The 17,057-nt window shown below is 34.0% G+C and overlaps 1 protein-coding gene across 4 annotated transcripts in view; it reads right to left on the bottom strand.

Moving 5' to 3' along the window:
• Positions 1 to 17,057, bottom strand: part of Cdh8 (cadherin 8) — a 346,818-nt gene that overhangs the window by 113,591 nt on the left and 216,170 nt on the right. For all 4 annotated transcript variants that reach the window (XR_012441939.1, XM_074055914.1, XM_074055912.1 and 1 more), the window contains one exon: positions 12,903 to 13,039. Coding sequence is in view for 3 of the 4 variants with exons in the window: in XM_074055914.1 (XP_073912015.1) it covers positions 12,903 to 13,039 (137 nt within the window). In the remaining variant the exon portion in view is untranslated. The remainder of the gene's footprint in view (positions 1 to 12,902; positions 13,040 to 17,057) is intronic.

Below are 17,057 nucleotides of genomic sequence, written 5' to 3'. Positions count from 1 at the left end.
TATAATTCTTATGATGACCTAGGATAGCAGTATTCTCTGGTCTTCTGCAACTACAAATATACCTTGAGCAACCTTCTGTATTAAAATTTCCTGTTACTCTACAGACTGATTACTCTTTATCACAAGCTTTGCATTGGAATTGTTCTGAGTTCTGAAATTTTCTTCCATATTTTGGAATATTTTCATGAACATAATGAGATATTTTGAGGATGGGACCCAAAGGTAAACACAAGATTCATTTATGTTTCATATATACCTTATTCGTATAACCTAAAGCTATTTTCATGAAATAGTTTCAATTACTTTGTTCATGAAACAAAAGATCAGGCTGCAGAATTTTCCACTTGGGGCATGAAGTTACCATTCAAAATATTTCAGATTTTTTGAGCATTTCATATTTGGGATTTGAGGATTAAAGATGCTCAACCTATACAAATTCCTAAAACACTGCATGGAAATAAATGCGTGTACAATGGAGGCTACCATATTCCTGACTGAATGGAGCAGGCTAAGAAGAACTAGGCCTTCCACTTTGCCACACAATTCTCAAAACCTCCTGCTGACCTCACATTGTTACATTTGTCTATAACATTCATGCTTTTCTTCTTTACTTGCCATGATGTAGCATCTAGCTTAACTATAAAGAGCCTTGGAGAAATCAGCATATAAAACTCACTGCTTCCTCAACTATGTTGTTTCTATGTGCTCTGTCTCCTTTAATTAGACAGCGTAACTGTGTTCCAAATGTTGTCTCCTTCATCACAAATGCTCCACTGGGACACAACTAGGTTCTCAACAACTTGTGTACCTGGTTAGACTCGGTGCAGTTTTGAAGCTGTTTGGTACGTTTAGTACTGTTTGTTTTGGTCTTAAACCCTTTTAATTAGACATTCCAAACAAAAGCAATGTTCAGAAAACAAAGTTCAAATGAAGATAATGAATTCAGCACTTCTTGTTTTCGGTAAGTTTCCTTATTTATATACCAAGGGCCGTTTATAGCATCTGTAACTGCTTTTTAAAATCTATGTCTAACCATTCACTTCTAGGATCTGTCCAGATATTTTCAAGTTTATTTTAGGTTTCATTTACCCTGAGAAGTAACCCGACAACTAAGTTTCAGTCTTAGATACTTTTCATGTCTTTCTTTGAATAAATAAATGAGGGTTTCTATGATATTCTGTAGAATTCAGTATTTGTTTCTTTGTAAGTGCTTCATAATTATATTGGAAATATGAAAAACAGTTCAGCAAGAAATCAAATGCTGGCTCAGTATGGGTATTTTTATATTTTGAGATACTGAAATATGAAACTGCAAAGAGATTTAGATGCTGTGCCTAACACACGAACGAATGACAAATCATAGTTAAGAGCCAGCAAAAATGGGGAGAAAATTTTTCAAACACATATTTTCTTTACAGTGCATTAGCTATTTATTTGTTTGCTAAACAAAACAATTAAATAAGGCCAAATGGAGATGGTCTTAAAATATCCCTGAAACTTCAAGTGCAGAACAATTTTAAATAGTTTACCTAAAAAAGACTCATAAACATTTTTCATTTCATTTCCATTGTTAAAAGTGTCTGCTAATTAAATATTATGTCAGATGATATTATATATAAATTAATAAATAAAATATATATTATCTGTATTAAATTATCTGTATCAACAAAATGAGTGTTACCTTCCTATTGAATGTCACAGTTCTCCTTTTACTAATAAGGAAATGCATTAGAGAGGTCAACAAACTTGTTTGTGTACAGGTAGATAACTGTGAATGGAACTTGCATTGGCATTCATGTTTCTTTGACTACAATGTCCAAGCTTTTTTCTTTCACCCTTGTTATCCACAGTTTTATTTCATGTGTCTCTTTCCCAACTATTGTTAAATGCTAATTTTTAAATTATAACAGCAGGGCTGTTGAGCTGACTTCTGCATCATTCCAGTCTCATCTCAGTGGGTAGGAAAAACATTCAAACTTCAATATTAGCACCTTATCTAGACTTTAATTTATTTTAAAATTTAGGAAACAGGGGCTCCTGAAAAATCCAAATACCTCTGGAAAAGAATTCATGGACACCATTATTAAATTTTCTTACCCTTATCTAGACCCCCTCCCCAATCCAGACTCTTCTCTTTCAGTTACTTCATTTGGAATAAAATGGAAGATTACTAATAATATCTTATTTTGCTCTACACTCTTTTGTGGAAAAAAAAAAGACCTGAAGGAACATGTGAACACTTAAACTTTGAAAGTGATGGGTCATCATTTCTGAAATTTGACTTGTAAACCTGAGTCATGATATGTCTGAATATCCACCAGGCTATCAGCAGTAGAAACTAAATGTTCAGACAGTGGGTTGGAGAGTCAGACAAACCTAGGATAGAATCCAGCAATCTAAATCTGGTGAATTTGACTATGATAACTTTATTTTATTGGATGAAAGAACTGATGGTACTGACTCATTAGTTACTGTAAAAATTAAACATAATGAAGAACATAAGAAATGCCAGGTGCCAGTAGCTCACACCTTCAATCCTAGCTACTCAGGAGGCAGAGATCAGGAGGACTGTGGTTTGAAAACAGCCCAGGGAAATAGTTAGTGAGACCCTATCTAGAAAAAAACTTCTCAATTACAAAAAAATAAGGGCTGAAGGAGTGGCTTATGGTGTAGGACCTAAGTTTAAGTGCCAACACTGCAAAAGAAAAAAGAAAAAAAAAGAACATAGAAAAGCTACAGCACTGTCTAACACATAGCAAGCAACAACACTTTTAACTGCATAATTATTTTTGTCCTGCTCACCCAGGCTCACAAACTTCAGTAGCATTTCATTCTGCTCTTTCCTTGTTAGTTTTAGCCAGATGCAATTGCTGTCCAAATTCTGCCTTTCAGTGCAGCTTCAGTTTTATTCTGAATTAAAACTGTAGGGATCAAGCCACAATTCTCAAAGTGTGGTCCCTGGACCCGCAGCATCAGTGTCACAAGAGAACTGATTAAAAATACAAACTCTTGGCCATGTAATCTGTCTTAACTAGACTTCTGGGTGATTTGGTTACAACATAAAGCTTAAGAAACACCAGATCATAGTTGTATTTTCTTTATTTACATTATTTATGTTTTGGTCTCTCCAGCCCATCCATAACTTATTCTTTTCATAAAATTGAATGCTAATATTCTTAGCCCTTTATTTCCAATGAATTTATTTTGATGTTTTTGATGGGCACCTCTCTGACATAGAGAATATGATGATTACATTGACCTGATATCTAAAGGCAATAATTGGTTTCACTTAACTTTTCTGTTATATTGACTTCTCCCTCCAATTTTCCTTTTCTTCAAAGATATTCTAAGCTCTTCTTTTAATTTTAAAATACATCTCTGACAAAAGCTAATAGTTACTTCATGATCCTGATTCAAAAAACCAAGAAAGAAAAAACAGCTACAAGGAATCTTTTGAGAGAATAACATCTCTCCAACCCAGTGGAAGAATCTCATCCCACTCTCTATGACATGGTGCTATAGTAAACATAAGCTATGGTTTCAAATGCATGCTTCACTTTTAGAAACCAAAGTGGAGCTCTCACCACAAAAATTGGTATGTAAGGGAATGCATATGCTAATTAGCCCCATAAAGCCACTCAATATTGTATACATATTTAGAAACATTAGGTTGTATACAATGAATATATACAATTTTATTTACCTATTAAAATACCTGATTATTTATTTTTTAAAAGCAGAGTACATGTACTCTTATTTTTCAAGTGCTTAACTCTGAAAAGTAAGTTTGGGCACACTCTGAAATAAGCAGAGCCCTGTCTCTTCCATGTTTTTCTTTGTTTATGGGGCTTAGAGAAATAATGCTGATGTGAGAAGATGGACGTTTACTTTGGAGAGTGTTGCTCTGTGAATTTTGGCTGAGGAGGTGGTTCCACATCTAAGAGTATACTTCATCATCATTCCCCACATGATTTCTGGGAGCTAAAATACAACAGTTCTTGTATTTCAGAGCTCAACACAGTTTCCCTTTAAAGTTGCTGCTCAGAGGGTGTTAGTTTCTCTTAGCTGATTTAAATTCCTTGGTGGATAGAAAAGGCAGAAACAGAAGTAGCCGGGATGCCATTTCCTTGTGACAAACAGCGTAACATTTGAACTTGGGTGGCATTAGTCTTTGTCTTAGAGAGCCCTGATGGGCCCAAAACGTCAACAGTATAAGTGAGGTACAGAGTACCTGGCACTCACCACCCCAAGGAAGATTGAAGTCAAGTTATCATAGTTTAAATGTCTACCATCTGGTTACAGTGCTACTTGACCTGGCACTGTAATGAAAGTAGGTGGGGCAAGATAAAGATGGAACTGGGGCCTAATTTTAGCTCCAGCTATGCTTTGGATTAGATGTTCCTGTAATCAGAAAGCATGTACATTTTCATTCTTTTGGCTTTGCTGCTTTGTACCTGCTTCTACTTTTTCAATACAGATCAGATTAAATGATAAATGGGATTGTTGGGTAATGAAATGGTGGCTGACATTATTCAGGGCTTGCCTCAAAGCTTTTAGGACAGAAGAGAAATAAAGGTTCCTAGATCAGAAGCCTGACTCCTTGAGGAAGGGAATAGGGAACCTGGGGCTCCTGCCCTCTGGCACCTTTCTCAACAGTCTCTGACTCGCATGATTGGTTGATATTCTATGGGAATTCTTCTCTACAATTTTCATTCAGGGAGAACACTGTCATTCTTCCCATTTATGTCTCAGCTTCAGTAATTCAAAAAAGAAAGATCCTAAAAAAATATAAACAGCCATTGTGTACATGTGCCCATCTGCCTGAGATTTTCAGTTAAGAACTGAGTTAGATCTATTAAAGCAGAGATTTTTTTCCACCAACCAATTAATAGTGTCTCTTTGGATTCAGAATTCGTCAGGGTACTCCCTAGTGGTGTTAGTTCCTTTTTTCCTTTATTCATTCATTCTTCTAGTAAATATTTATCAGGAGCCCCAAACACTGTATTAGGACCCCAGGATAAAACAATGACCAATAGTAAAATGTTTCATGAGTGCAGGATACTTAACTATATCTGCCATTAGAGATGAATTTTCAAAACCTTAAGCAATTAAGAAAGCATAATAAGCCTTGACCAGTGATTTGATGGGAAAAAACACTCATAACAAAGTAAGAACTTAAAATACAGCAATCTGATTCAGCCAGAGGTATCAAGAAATAATAATAACAAAATAGTAATAATAATAGCAAACCCTTACATTAGCAGTTCAGTGACAGAAGTTGTCTTAAGCATTACAAATGCAGTAATAGATTTAATATTTAGTTAGTATCAATTGTTATTCAAGCTGAATTTAAAAAGAAACCCTAGTCAAACATTTGGTGGCTGTTAGAAATAATGTGTCCCGCTGTTCCTCCCAAATAAGTAAGGTGTTGTAACAAAGACTTGTGGATGTGGATACACTACCCTGAAAAGATTCTGGAAGAAAGGCATAGAGAGAAGTTGTTATTTTCCATCAGAACAAATGCAGACAAGTGAAAAGTAGTGGTTATACTGTAAGAAACAGACTTATAGCCTGGTCTCCTAACTTCTAACATCTATTCACTTTGATTTCCACACTGACATTTGTACTTTCCATCCCAGTATCTATAACTTCTCCATCCCTAAAGAGAAACCAAAACCTGAAGACAAATTAACCCAGTACCACCCACCTTTATAATTGGTTCAAATAAATAAGGTCATCACTATCTGACTGAATCTGGTGCGCTGGTCCTGAAGTTGATATAGTATGTTGCAAGGTGTACCCAAATATCTGGCATTCCTTTTTACTGCGTACCTCCTTTCTATCCTTTGCCTATAGTAAATGTTACTTTTGAGGCTACGAAAAGGGTGGTTTATAAAAATGACCAGGAGAAGACATAAAGATGGAACCCTCTTTCCTACACTCCTTTTAAAGCTTGGGTTAAAGTGCTCTAAATTATATTGATCTCCTAAAGGAATACGTGGTTGAAATCTATAACATCATCCTCAAACTGCATTGCTTTCTAAATAGACTAGAAGAGGCAAGAGGAGAAAAATGATAGAGATGAAGAGATTGTGGGAAGAAATTGGTAGAATGATTTCAGAACAAAGAAGAAATTAAGAGAGAAAATTACAGGTCAACATGAGAAAGCAAATGGTCACCATCAGAGATGGTAGGAGATTTATAAGGAATTGTTATGGACTCCAATTCTTAAATGGCATGTACTCTAATTCTTACCCATTGGAATATGTTTTGGATGCTAATTCCTTCCCCAGAAACATATAGTTTTCTCTTCACTTTCCCATATTCTTTCCCTTCAATATTTTCATTATATCTCTTTTCACTCAGAATATATAGAAATGATGGGACTGAGGTTTGAGCTCATGGCTTGGCACTTGCATAATAGATGCTCTATCTCTACCTACTTGCATCACAGTTGCTCTTGGACCTCTACTTCATTTCACTCTATTTTGGTGATAGGTTCTCAAAAACTATTTGCCCAGACTGCCTGAGACCATGCACTATCCACCCGACCTCAGTCTCTCAGGTAGGTGGAATTTCAGATATGGGCCACTAGCTCCAGGCCACTCAGAATTCTGATTTCTACTTATAGCACATGTATGTCATGTAAGATGGATACACTTGAGTGGAATTTAGCATACAACTATATTCCCAGAGTGTCACATCATTCCTATATATGCTATTATAGTCTATCTGCACCTGAATTCCATTACCCAATTTAGACTCCTATTTCCTTTTCCCTGAGTGAGTGTAATAAAACTGGACAATGGCTTCTCTTCATCTTCTTCCCCTCCCCCAATATAAGGGAATGGGATCGATCTTAATGAAACTCTTGTCATGAGTATGTCATAGGCAAAGATAACCACTGATACATGTTGAACAAGTTATTAATACAATAGCTAAAGTCTTCAGTACAATCACACCATCCAATCACGTAAATGTGTGCCTGCTTCATTTTGAGAACTATTCTTCAGTCATTGGTCAATCTATCATGATTGAATCAAGGTCAAGAGGAAGGTAAATGAACAAATATTGACTATATAACAGTCAGAAACATGACCATTCATAGAAGCAACACGCAGACTTTGCTTCCTAAGTGTTTTGGGTTTGTTTGCTTTTGTTGTTATTGTTGCTGCTGCTGCAGGGGGGAGGGGATTTTGTGGAAGGTATAGTAAATAATATAAATTAAGTAAATTATTTTCAATTCAGCAATTATTTTAAGCCTTAGGCAAAAGCTGGACTAACCAGAAGAATAGAAACAATTTATTCATCACTTTCTAAAGAGTATAGATATATTCTATGCTGAGGCACAATATGATCACTTAAATTTCAATTCTTACTATACCCAAGAGTTTAAAGAACAATTATTATTTCCATTCCACAGATGAGAAAACTGAGAACAATAGAGGGGAAATATGTGCTCAAGATCAAATGGCCAAGACGTGGTCAACATTCTAACTCCACTGAAATTCAGAATCTATGGTTCCTGCGAACAATGAGCAGCCTATACCTTAAGTGCTATCAAACTAGTATTTTTCCTGGGAGATTTAACTATCATTAGTGAAAAGCTTCATTTGCAATATTGTATGCAGCTCACTGTAGTGGGCCAAAGCAATGCATTATTGCTAACTCAAAGACATTAATTTAATGGGCAATTATATGCTTCTTGCTTTGAATACTTTCAGGTAACCAAAGGTAGTGTGCTTTCTGTAACTGCCAATTGCTGGCTTCTAAGCATAGAGCATCAGAGACTTTTGTCACTTGCCCTTCTGCATCCTCAAGTTCTTCATAAAGGTTACTCTTTAAAGTCTTCATGCAATACTTCTAGAAGGCTCCTGCACAGTCTCTAATGTAACCAGACTAATTCTCAATATTTTATAATACTCCATACCTCTCCTGTACCTGTACCTATTACTTGTGTTTTGTCATCTAAAAAGCTTTACCTCAAATCTTAGTGAAATCTCAAACAAACAAACAAAACACAGCTTACCTTTCTCTGCCTTCTTTTTCAATACTATTAAGTGTTAATACTCATCTGATTTCAGGGTGGGATGGAGAAGAGGGCAAAGCTGTTAAAAGTGAATTCCTAAATCATTCACTTGAATATCTGATTTAGTAGATATTGAATGAAGTCCAGGACTATCTTTTATATTTGTTTTAACCAGTTATCTGAAAGTGATTCTGATTGGTGGTCTTCACTGCAAAATAGGGTCCCCCAAAATATACTGTGCTGTGTGTTCTACTCTTTGTTCCTTCATGTTCCAGTTTTTAAAACAGGAATAGAATTCCAGCTTGAAATATTCCAAAATTCTGTTTTTTTTTTCTTTTAGGCAAAATTCCTACCCTTTAAAAAAAATGTTAGAATAGCAAAGGCTAATATAATAATGTATATTTGTTCTTTACCCCACTATTTTATTGACTAAGCATGGCAGGTACCTTTAGGGCAAACTCTTACATTAACTCACCTTCAAAGTCCCCTTGCCTTTTTGTTCATCTAAAAGGTTTTGGAGGAAAAAACCAAGGAACACCAAGAAGCATTTCTGCCTGCCATTTTTATGGTATGACTGAGCATGCCCAAAGTGTCTATGTAGGCCATTTTAACCTATCCAATGACCTTCACCTAAACTCGCCCCAAAAATATACCCATCATCATCTTTCCTTCTTGAATTATGACCCAAGTTATTATGACCAAAGGACATTTCTATATGAATATATGTAGGCTCTCAGAATAAAAGGACCACACTTCCTTTGTTCAGGGAAGGCATCACTTTGGAAATGATTCCTGTGCTCTTCTTAGCTGGTATAGGTTATAAATCTTCCTCTGCTTTTTTATTTTCTGAACTTGCTTATTTTGGGCTTTGTACTCACCAAGATACAAATCCATTGTGTATATTTCAACTGCACCCTTTCCCCTGCCCCAGCCTTCTCCTTTGCAAAGAAAAACTACTTCTTTCACCTATTTCAGGAAATGAAGTAGCCATGGCAAAAACTCAAGTCCAGCAGGAAGATGAGAAGGAAAGAAGATTTAAGTGAGGATTCTGTGGAAGGTGTTTAAAAACACGTATTCTTTAATTTAAAAAAAAATCCAATTCTGTACCTTCACTCTCACATCCCTGTGTTTCCTCTAATAAAATGCTAAAGTCACTTAATCTGTGTCTGAGTTTCCTTGTTTGACATAAATCTGTAACAATATCTACTTTCAAAAAGTGTGGTAAGAATTAAATGTGGCTCTGAATTCAAACTTCAGTACCAGCAAAAGAAAAAAAAGTTTTACATGCATGGTAGTATAGGGTTTATATAATACTTTTTCAGTATTTAATTGGTCAGTAAAATCTAGCTTAAATCTTTACCATCATGATAAACAGCAGCCATACACTAAACTCAAGTGCTAAGTTTGTTGTTAGCAAAGATAGACTACACCAGCCATATCTCTTGTTAACATGTGGGCATCTCACTGCAGCTCACTAGTTGTGCCCATTGATCAGGATGGCAGGGTAGATCTATTACCAGTGAAATACTTGGGCAATATACACAGTGAAGTATCTCAGCCAGGGTTAAGTAAATCTCACATAAGAGGATAAAGGACTGTCTTCATTCTCATTAAAAGATAACAGATGGACTTCCCTAAAATCCACTTTTTATCTTAAGTTCATTTGTTTAAATCTTTTTGTCTGTTTCTGCATTCTGAGAGTAATTTTAAATTGTTCTCCCTGGAATACTTATTTCTCTATCATTATTAGAGCTTATTCTATGGGGTTCTGTAATCCTGGGTGGTTTTAATATTCATCTCAGACAAATACAATAAATCTCCCTTTAATATTTTTGTCCCTAGAAATGGTCTGTGGCTTTCACAGATAAATATTACTTGGTGGACTACATAATAGAGCCAACATAAAACAAATTTCTAAGCTGTTTCCTCAATAATTTCATTTTTCTTAAGTTCTCTGAACTTTCATGATTTAGAAAAATAATGGTTTACATTTACATCTAAAATTTCAAGATTTATAACCATCTTTTTATTTAAAAGCTAAAATTTAAAACTCTCTTTTATATTCTCATGTTTGTTAGTACTAAGAAATTTATATGTATTTTTTTAAAAAAATCAGTTTGCAATTAATTTGTAGCTTAATATTTCTTATGATTTTTTAATCTAAATTAAGCTTGTTTCTTAGTCAAAATCTTCCTTTGAAGTATGCTAATTTTCTTCTATGTTAGGAAAAAAAGAAAAGAAGATAGGGTGACTCTCATTTAATTCAACAGAATAATGTAAGTTTTGTATTAGAAATTCTAAATTATATAAGGTTCAGAATTAACTTGACTTTGACCATATGGGCAAAGGTAACCTGTGTTCATTCTTTGTTTGAACAAAACTATAAAACTTTATTAGTAGTAGATTTGAGTCATTAATCTGAAAATATGAAGAAAATGATAAACTGTTTTCTTTTGATATTTTGTAATTTACATATCATGTTACTACAAAAATAATAACAGTACTTTCAAAATAGCTAGCTATTTTACTGACACACATAAAGACTTGTTTCCCCCTTTTGATTATGAAATAATTTCAGTAACATCATATGTTCATCAAAAGAGGTTCCCTTTTATAATTTTTTTCTTCCCATTGACATGGAACTGGTTGGATTCCCAGCACTTGTGGTTCTTTCGGCTAAGAAGCTTGTTTTCACTTGGCTTTATTAGTTAGTCCACCAAGTAATATTTATCTGTGAAAGCTATAGACCATGTCTAGGGACAAAAATATTAAAGGGAAATTTATTGTATTTGTTTAGATGAAATATTAAACCCATAGAGTAAGTTCTAATAATTATACAGCCTCTTTCTATGGATATCCCAGCATATTACAACATACTCATTTACAAAGAGATGCTGTCAGGTTTCAATGGACAAAAAACTCCAGTGGAGCTGACTTTTGCCTGTTTAACTTCCTGTTCTATCCATTGTCACTAGATAGGTACTTGGCAAATAAAGATTCAGCAAATAATTATTTAAGAAAAGAGAAAATGAGATTCTTTCCTGACTAGGTTTGGTATCCTTGCCCACCCTGGAGTTACAGCTCACTGCCTAGATCATCTGCTTTATGTTTATCATTCTTACTTATATATTCCGTACAAACGAGTCTTTTGTTTCTAGATTGCACTATAACATTTTTTAAGCACCTGTCCTGTGTATTCATGTATTTTTGTTCCTTAAAATGGAGTACATGATTGCTTATAATTGGTACAACCTTGATGAATATTTAAGAAAACACATCCATCTCATAAAAAATATGTCATGGGCTAAAATTAACATGAGTAGATTTTATTTAATGTATGAGAAAAATATTTTAAAGTAATTACTGCCTACATGCTTAAAAAAACCTAATTCTTTCTGCATTCTTAATAGTCTCAAACCAATCTAAACAGACATAACTTTTTTTAGAGGCTTTAATGATAATGGGGCTGCAACATTATAAATTATAAATTTTTTTGTCTCTATCCTTCTGAATGGAGTTAGCATTTCTAATAAACCAAAGCACCAAATGGTATGCTTTGTTTGCTTATTCCCTTAAAGTTACATTGGTAAATTATTTCCAGAATAGCTTACCAAGGAAAAAAACAGTATTTCTAAACAAAGAGAAAGACCAAAGTTTCTAAGGCTGTGCCCCATCCAGAACTAGAGCTTAGTGGCATTGAACCTGTGTATCAAGTCAAATTCACTTGTTTTACCTGCACTCAAATTGCTACAAGAAACAGCCATTCTTCACTCTGGAATATGTGTTCTTTCACACAAATGTTTTTGTTTTAGTTTTGGGGTACTTTGTTTCCTTTTGAGATAGGTTCCTGCTATAAATACCAAACTGCCTTCGAACTCATGATCCTCCTGCCTCAGCCTCCAAGTTCTGGGATTACAGGCAAAAATCATCATACTGTGCTAGAAATGTTAGTTTTTTTTTAAAAGGATCCATGAAGAACATTCTCCTCACATCTCATTACAAGGAAAAACTGTGCTACTTTCTGAACACCTGGATAGCAATTCACCAGAATATCCGAGAGATGTTCCTCCTATTTTTCACATTAGTATATGTTCTCTGGTATTTTTGTCAATAATTATCTTCTACATCCTCTCTATTGTATGTGTGCCAATGAGTCTTTCTTAGTATAGATTTTTTTTATTATTACTATTTGCATTGCTTAGTATTGAACCTAAGACTGTGCACAGCTTGTGAAGTTCTCTTCCCCCAAGCTGCACCCTTAGCACCTTAGCCTTGGTGTTAATTTCCTTATTCAGTTTCTCTTTACCCCAATCCTTCAAGGATTAATTTTCTCCCTGCACTTTGAAAATAGTTCCTGATTATTGTGTAAATTAAATTCCAAAAAAATTATCCATAATCTTATCTCTTCAAAGCGATATTTATTTATACTGTAGTTTCTTTCTATATTTTCTGCATATAAGTGGCATGTGTATAATTTAAGCATGTCAACAATTTTTTCTATATTGTAAATAATACACTATAATCCAAGTGTCTATTTATTTAAATTATAGTATACAACTCTTGAATTTAATGTTTTCACCTACCCTTTCAAGCTAGATATTTTCTCATATTTTAAAGTATAAAATATTGTTTTCATTGTGGAATAAAAGATACAAGATATAAAAATGTTTGGGTGTAAGAAAGTTTCCTTCCCACATACCTTGCAAACATTTGACAATTTACTATAGTGTGAGCTGTTTTGTGTTAGATGATATATTCAGAGATTCCTTGGGCACAATGAATAAGTTTCACATTATCACATTTATCATGTGATCAGTAGGCATAAATTGAAGACAGTAACAAAAACAAGAAAGAAAGAAATCCAGACACTTACGAATTTCCGTAGCAATGACTGTGATATTATGCCACACACTTAATTCTCTATCAAGTGGAGTTGCCAAAGTTATCTTCCCATCATCTGCATTAATGTTGAACTGTCTCTCCAGGTCAGTGTGACGGTCAATGGAAAACCTACAAAACAGATACATCTGTCAGCTACTTCAATTTCATATGTCCATACATTCATTCCACAACAGACCTTCAGTAATCCCTGGAGAGTCATATTTATGAAGTCAAATGAATTGGAAGTCTGTGGCATCATAATTTATAAAACAAAATGACTGAATGAGACACAGAAAACTTAATAATTATTGTCTAAGGAGCAATTATCTACATATGCAACATGGAGGTCATAAACTGACATCAGTTTCAATAGGTAGCATCTTCAAAAATGGATGCTGATGAAGAGTTAATTGGACATCCATTAAATTTATTGGACAAGTTATAATAATTAGTAGTTGCCACATCATGTTACTTAAGACAGTGAACTCAGGCCCAAAGCAAGATGGTGGTAGGCAAAATGTTATTCATGATAGTTCAAAGAAAATATCTTGTATTAAACTTTTTTCCAGTTGGACTACATTTCTGGAGTTTCTGTTTGGTTTTGTTGGTGACTATTTTATTTTTATTTAAAGTATGTATTTACATTTACTATTAGTCTCAGTCCATAAATATTAGATGGTTGTTCATTACCTAGTAATTGCTTTTTGAAAGTTACAAAAAAAATTTTAATCTATTTACAAGACTAAACCCTACAAAATTAAGAAGTTCAAATGAACATGTTAGTAGTTGCTCTATTAAGAAAACTTTCAGTCAAGATAAGAAAAATGTTTCTAGAGCAAGGGGATTATTGCAAGCACTAAGTGTCAAAGTAATACAGAAATTACTTTCTACACTATCTATTGATGTCTGTTTATACACCAAGATTTGTTTTCTGTATGGAATTTTGTGTCCAGGGAGGTATATGTTTTAAGGTGTGCATGGCAGTGCACAGCTATAATTGCAGCTACTCAAGGTGAAATCAGGTGGATCATGAGTTGAAGAAAAGACCAAGTAAAGTTAGCAAGACCCTATCTCAAAAGCAAAATACAAAACAAAAGGGGTGATGGTGTGGCACAAGAGGTAGAGTTCTTGCCTTGAATCCACCCTGAATTCAATGTCTAATACCCCAACAGAAAAAAATTGTGAAGGATAATTAGAAAGATTAATCCATAAGTAAGCAGTGAAATGAACTAAGGCAGGATAAAATGAAAGACTAAAATAAAGTTATGGTCAATCCCGTTCCAGAGGGAGAACTAAAGAAAGCCTTCAAAGATGATGGGATCACCTATGATGTGTACATGAACTCTCTCTCTGTGTTCACTAGTCCTCAGCACCCCTTATGCCCTTTGCAAACATTTGTTATATATTTAAGAATAGGACCATGCTTTTATAGGAATATGTCAAAAGAATAAATTCCCCAGAGTGTTTTATCTGTATCATTGAATTAATAACATTTTAACAGATTTTGCTGCATGTTTGTAAGTATGTATCTGAATATAATGTATGTATATGAATGTAATGTATGTGTGTACAGAATATAATGAATTTATGTCCATACATGCATTTTAAGTATGATGTATACATATGTATGCATGTATGTGAATATGAATATACCATCTAACCATTATATAGGTATAGTCTCTATTTCTATCTATGCAGACAGCTAGCTAGATAACAGTAGCAAGCTAGGTATAGATAGGTAGACCTATGAATTATTTCCTCCTTTAAAGTTATTTTTTCATTAGTAATAGTATGAGCATCCTTTATACTAAGTCCAAAGGGCTCCTAAAAGGAGGGAAATTTTTGTTGATTTCAGCCCACCAATGAAAAGCATAACAATTCTAAATATATTAAATTTTATTTACAATTTTTATTGGTATATTCTTTGGAAAAATATAAGAAATGAAATTATGACTCTTGATTTAGTGATGACTTAGCTACAAATAAAAGTGAGTGACTTGTATCGACACATCATAGAATTAAGAATTCCATTTCTATTCCTCAACTAGAGAAATTTAGAAAGGATTTAAGAACTGAGCCAGATATGGATTAATAGTGCTCTAAACAAAATTCTGAGCATGAGGAGATGTTGATTGCAAAATATTTGAATCTGTTGTATTATGGAAAAAAGAAAAAGGTCATTTTCCTGTGGAGTAATAGTGGTTGATTAAACCAATGAAGGTTTCAAGATTAACTGTAAAATAACTGAATAGACATGTTTAGTTCCGGATACCACGTGCAGTGTGACTGTTAAAAGAGCTAAGAGATGTCCAGAAGATTATCACTTTCTGCATCATATTCATAAATAAACTTTAGAGGCATTTCTGGACTCTATAGTTTCCCTGAGGCCACAGTAAATGCGAGTCTAATCAATGATATTTAATGAATTCCAAATCAAAAATGCACTATGTGGCTATTTGATTGCATCCAGTAATTGCCTTGAACAACTAGTCTAGAAGTAGTAGTAACAATGATAGGGTATTTAAAATTGGCATTTAAAATAATTCTGTTTATTGTCTTATTCAAATAAGTGTCATACAGATCATAAACTTGAAATAAATTGTATCTCTATCATTTATGGATTACTATTTATGAGATAATGAGTAAATTCACTTAACCTCACCTCAATTCCTTTGCTGTCAAATATGAAGTATATCCAAGAATTGGTTGTGAAAATGAAAAATAAATTATAAATTTGACTCTGGCACTTAGTAGGTACTAACGATAGGGTCATCATCACCATAATTATTGCTAACATCTCTCATCAATGAAATCTTATACACTTTCTTATTTATAGGGTGGTGGAGAATGTCTCCTGTTTCACAATTTTTAAATAGTTAAAAACTAGAAAAACACTTTGGTGTTACTTAACTCTAACAAAGGCAGGGGTATTTTTCTGAATTTTTAAAGTTCTAATCCATGACAGACTTTATGGGGTGAGTCATAAAATAGGCTTTGAATATAGCTTCTTAGTAAAATCAGAGGTAAGAATGTCACAATATTACAGGATTACACAATGGAAAGAATTTGATGGGAAAGTAATGACTTAGTTTAAAATGCAGGATATTGTCTACGTCAACTATTTCAAGAAACTCTGTGCTGCATCTTTTGAAATTTCACACATTTTATTGCCTAGCAGACTTCATGATAAGGACTCCCAAGTATGGTTAACAACAAGAAAATTTAGACTTTATAGTCAGCCAGCATGCAATAAATAACAAATTTGTATGAAACCTGGTGCCAGGTACATTTTCCTTCTTCATTCTTCTCTCCTTGATTTTACTATATTGCAGCATCTTAGTATCCACCAAGAACTGGTTCCAGAATCATCCACCAAGGACATCAAATTTGAATGTTTGATATCTTAAAGGGTGTTCAAATCCCTTATATAAACTGGTATAGTACATGCATATAAATGCATCATATATTCTTTAAATCATTTATAATATCTTATATATATAACTTACATATATAATACCATTTATAATATTTGGTTTTACGTAAATAGTCACTCTATTGTCTTGTGTATGGAATAATGAATACAAAACCACTTGTAGTGTTTAGTGCAAACACGGTGTGAGAAACCACAGAATCTTTAACTGCATCTCACTTAGGAGGATCTCAGGGCAACTCAGCCCCTACAATGTTCATCTGAAAATGGTAAAAAAAAAAAATTCACAAAGTAGTGTTTTGCAGTAAGTGAGTTGATAATGAACTCAGATTACATACAAAATTAAATAAGTAAATAGTAAATAAGTTCTTCATTCTGTAAGAGATCAATAAAGGGTAGATTGACTACTATTCACACCATTTAGTGTTATGATAAGGACAGAGTTTCCCACATGGATTCTAAAACTTCATCCGTGCTACTGTTGTTCATCACTTTCAAAATTGCTACTCTGGGCATCTCAATAGAGCATGGGCCTTGAGCTGAAGAGATAAGAAGTTATATAGGACTTTCTTACTCACAGCTCCTGCAAAAGTCACCTTCAACTCCCGGCCTCAGGCTTTGTCAATCCTAAACCAGACACAGGTGGCTCACACCTGTAATTCTAGCTACTTAAAAGGCAGAGATCAGGAGGAAAGAGATTTGAAGCCAGCCCCAGGA

This window comes from Castor canadensis, chromosome 15 (genome assembly GCF_047511655.1).
Source record: "Castor canadensis chromosome 15, mCasCan1.hap1v2, whole genome shotgun sequence".
NCBI lineage: Eukaryota > Metazoa > Chordata > Mammalia > Rodentia > Castoridae > Castor > Castor canadensis.
This window is presented reverse-complemented; position numbering and strand designations above follow the sequence as displayed.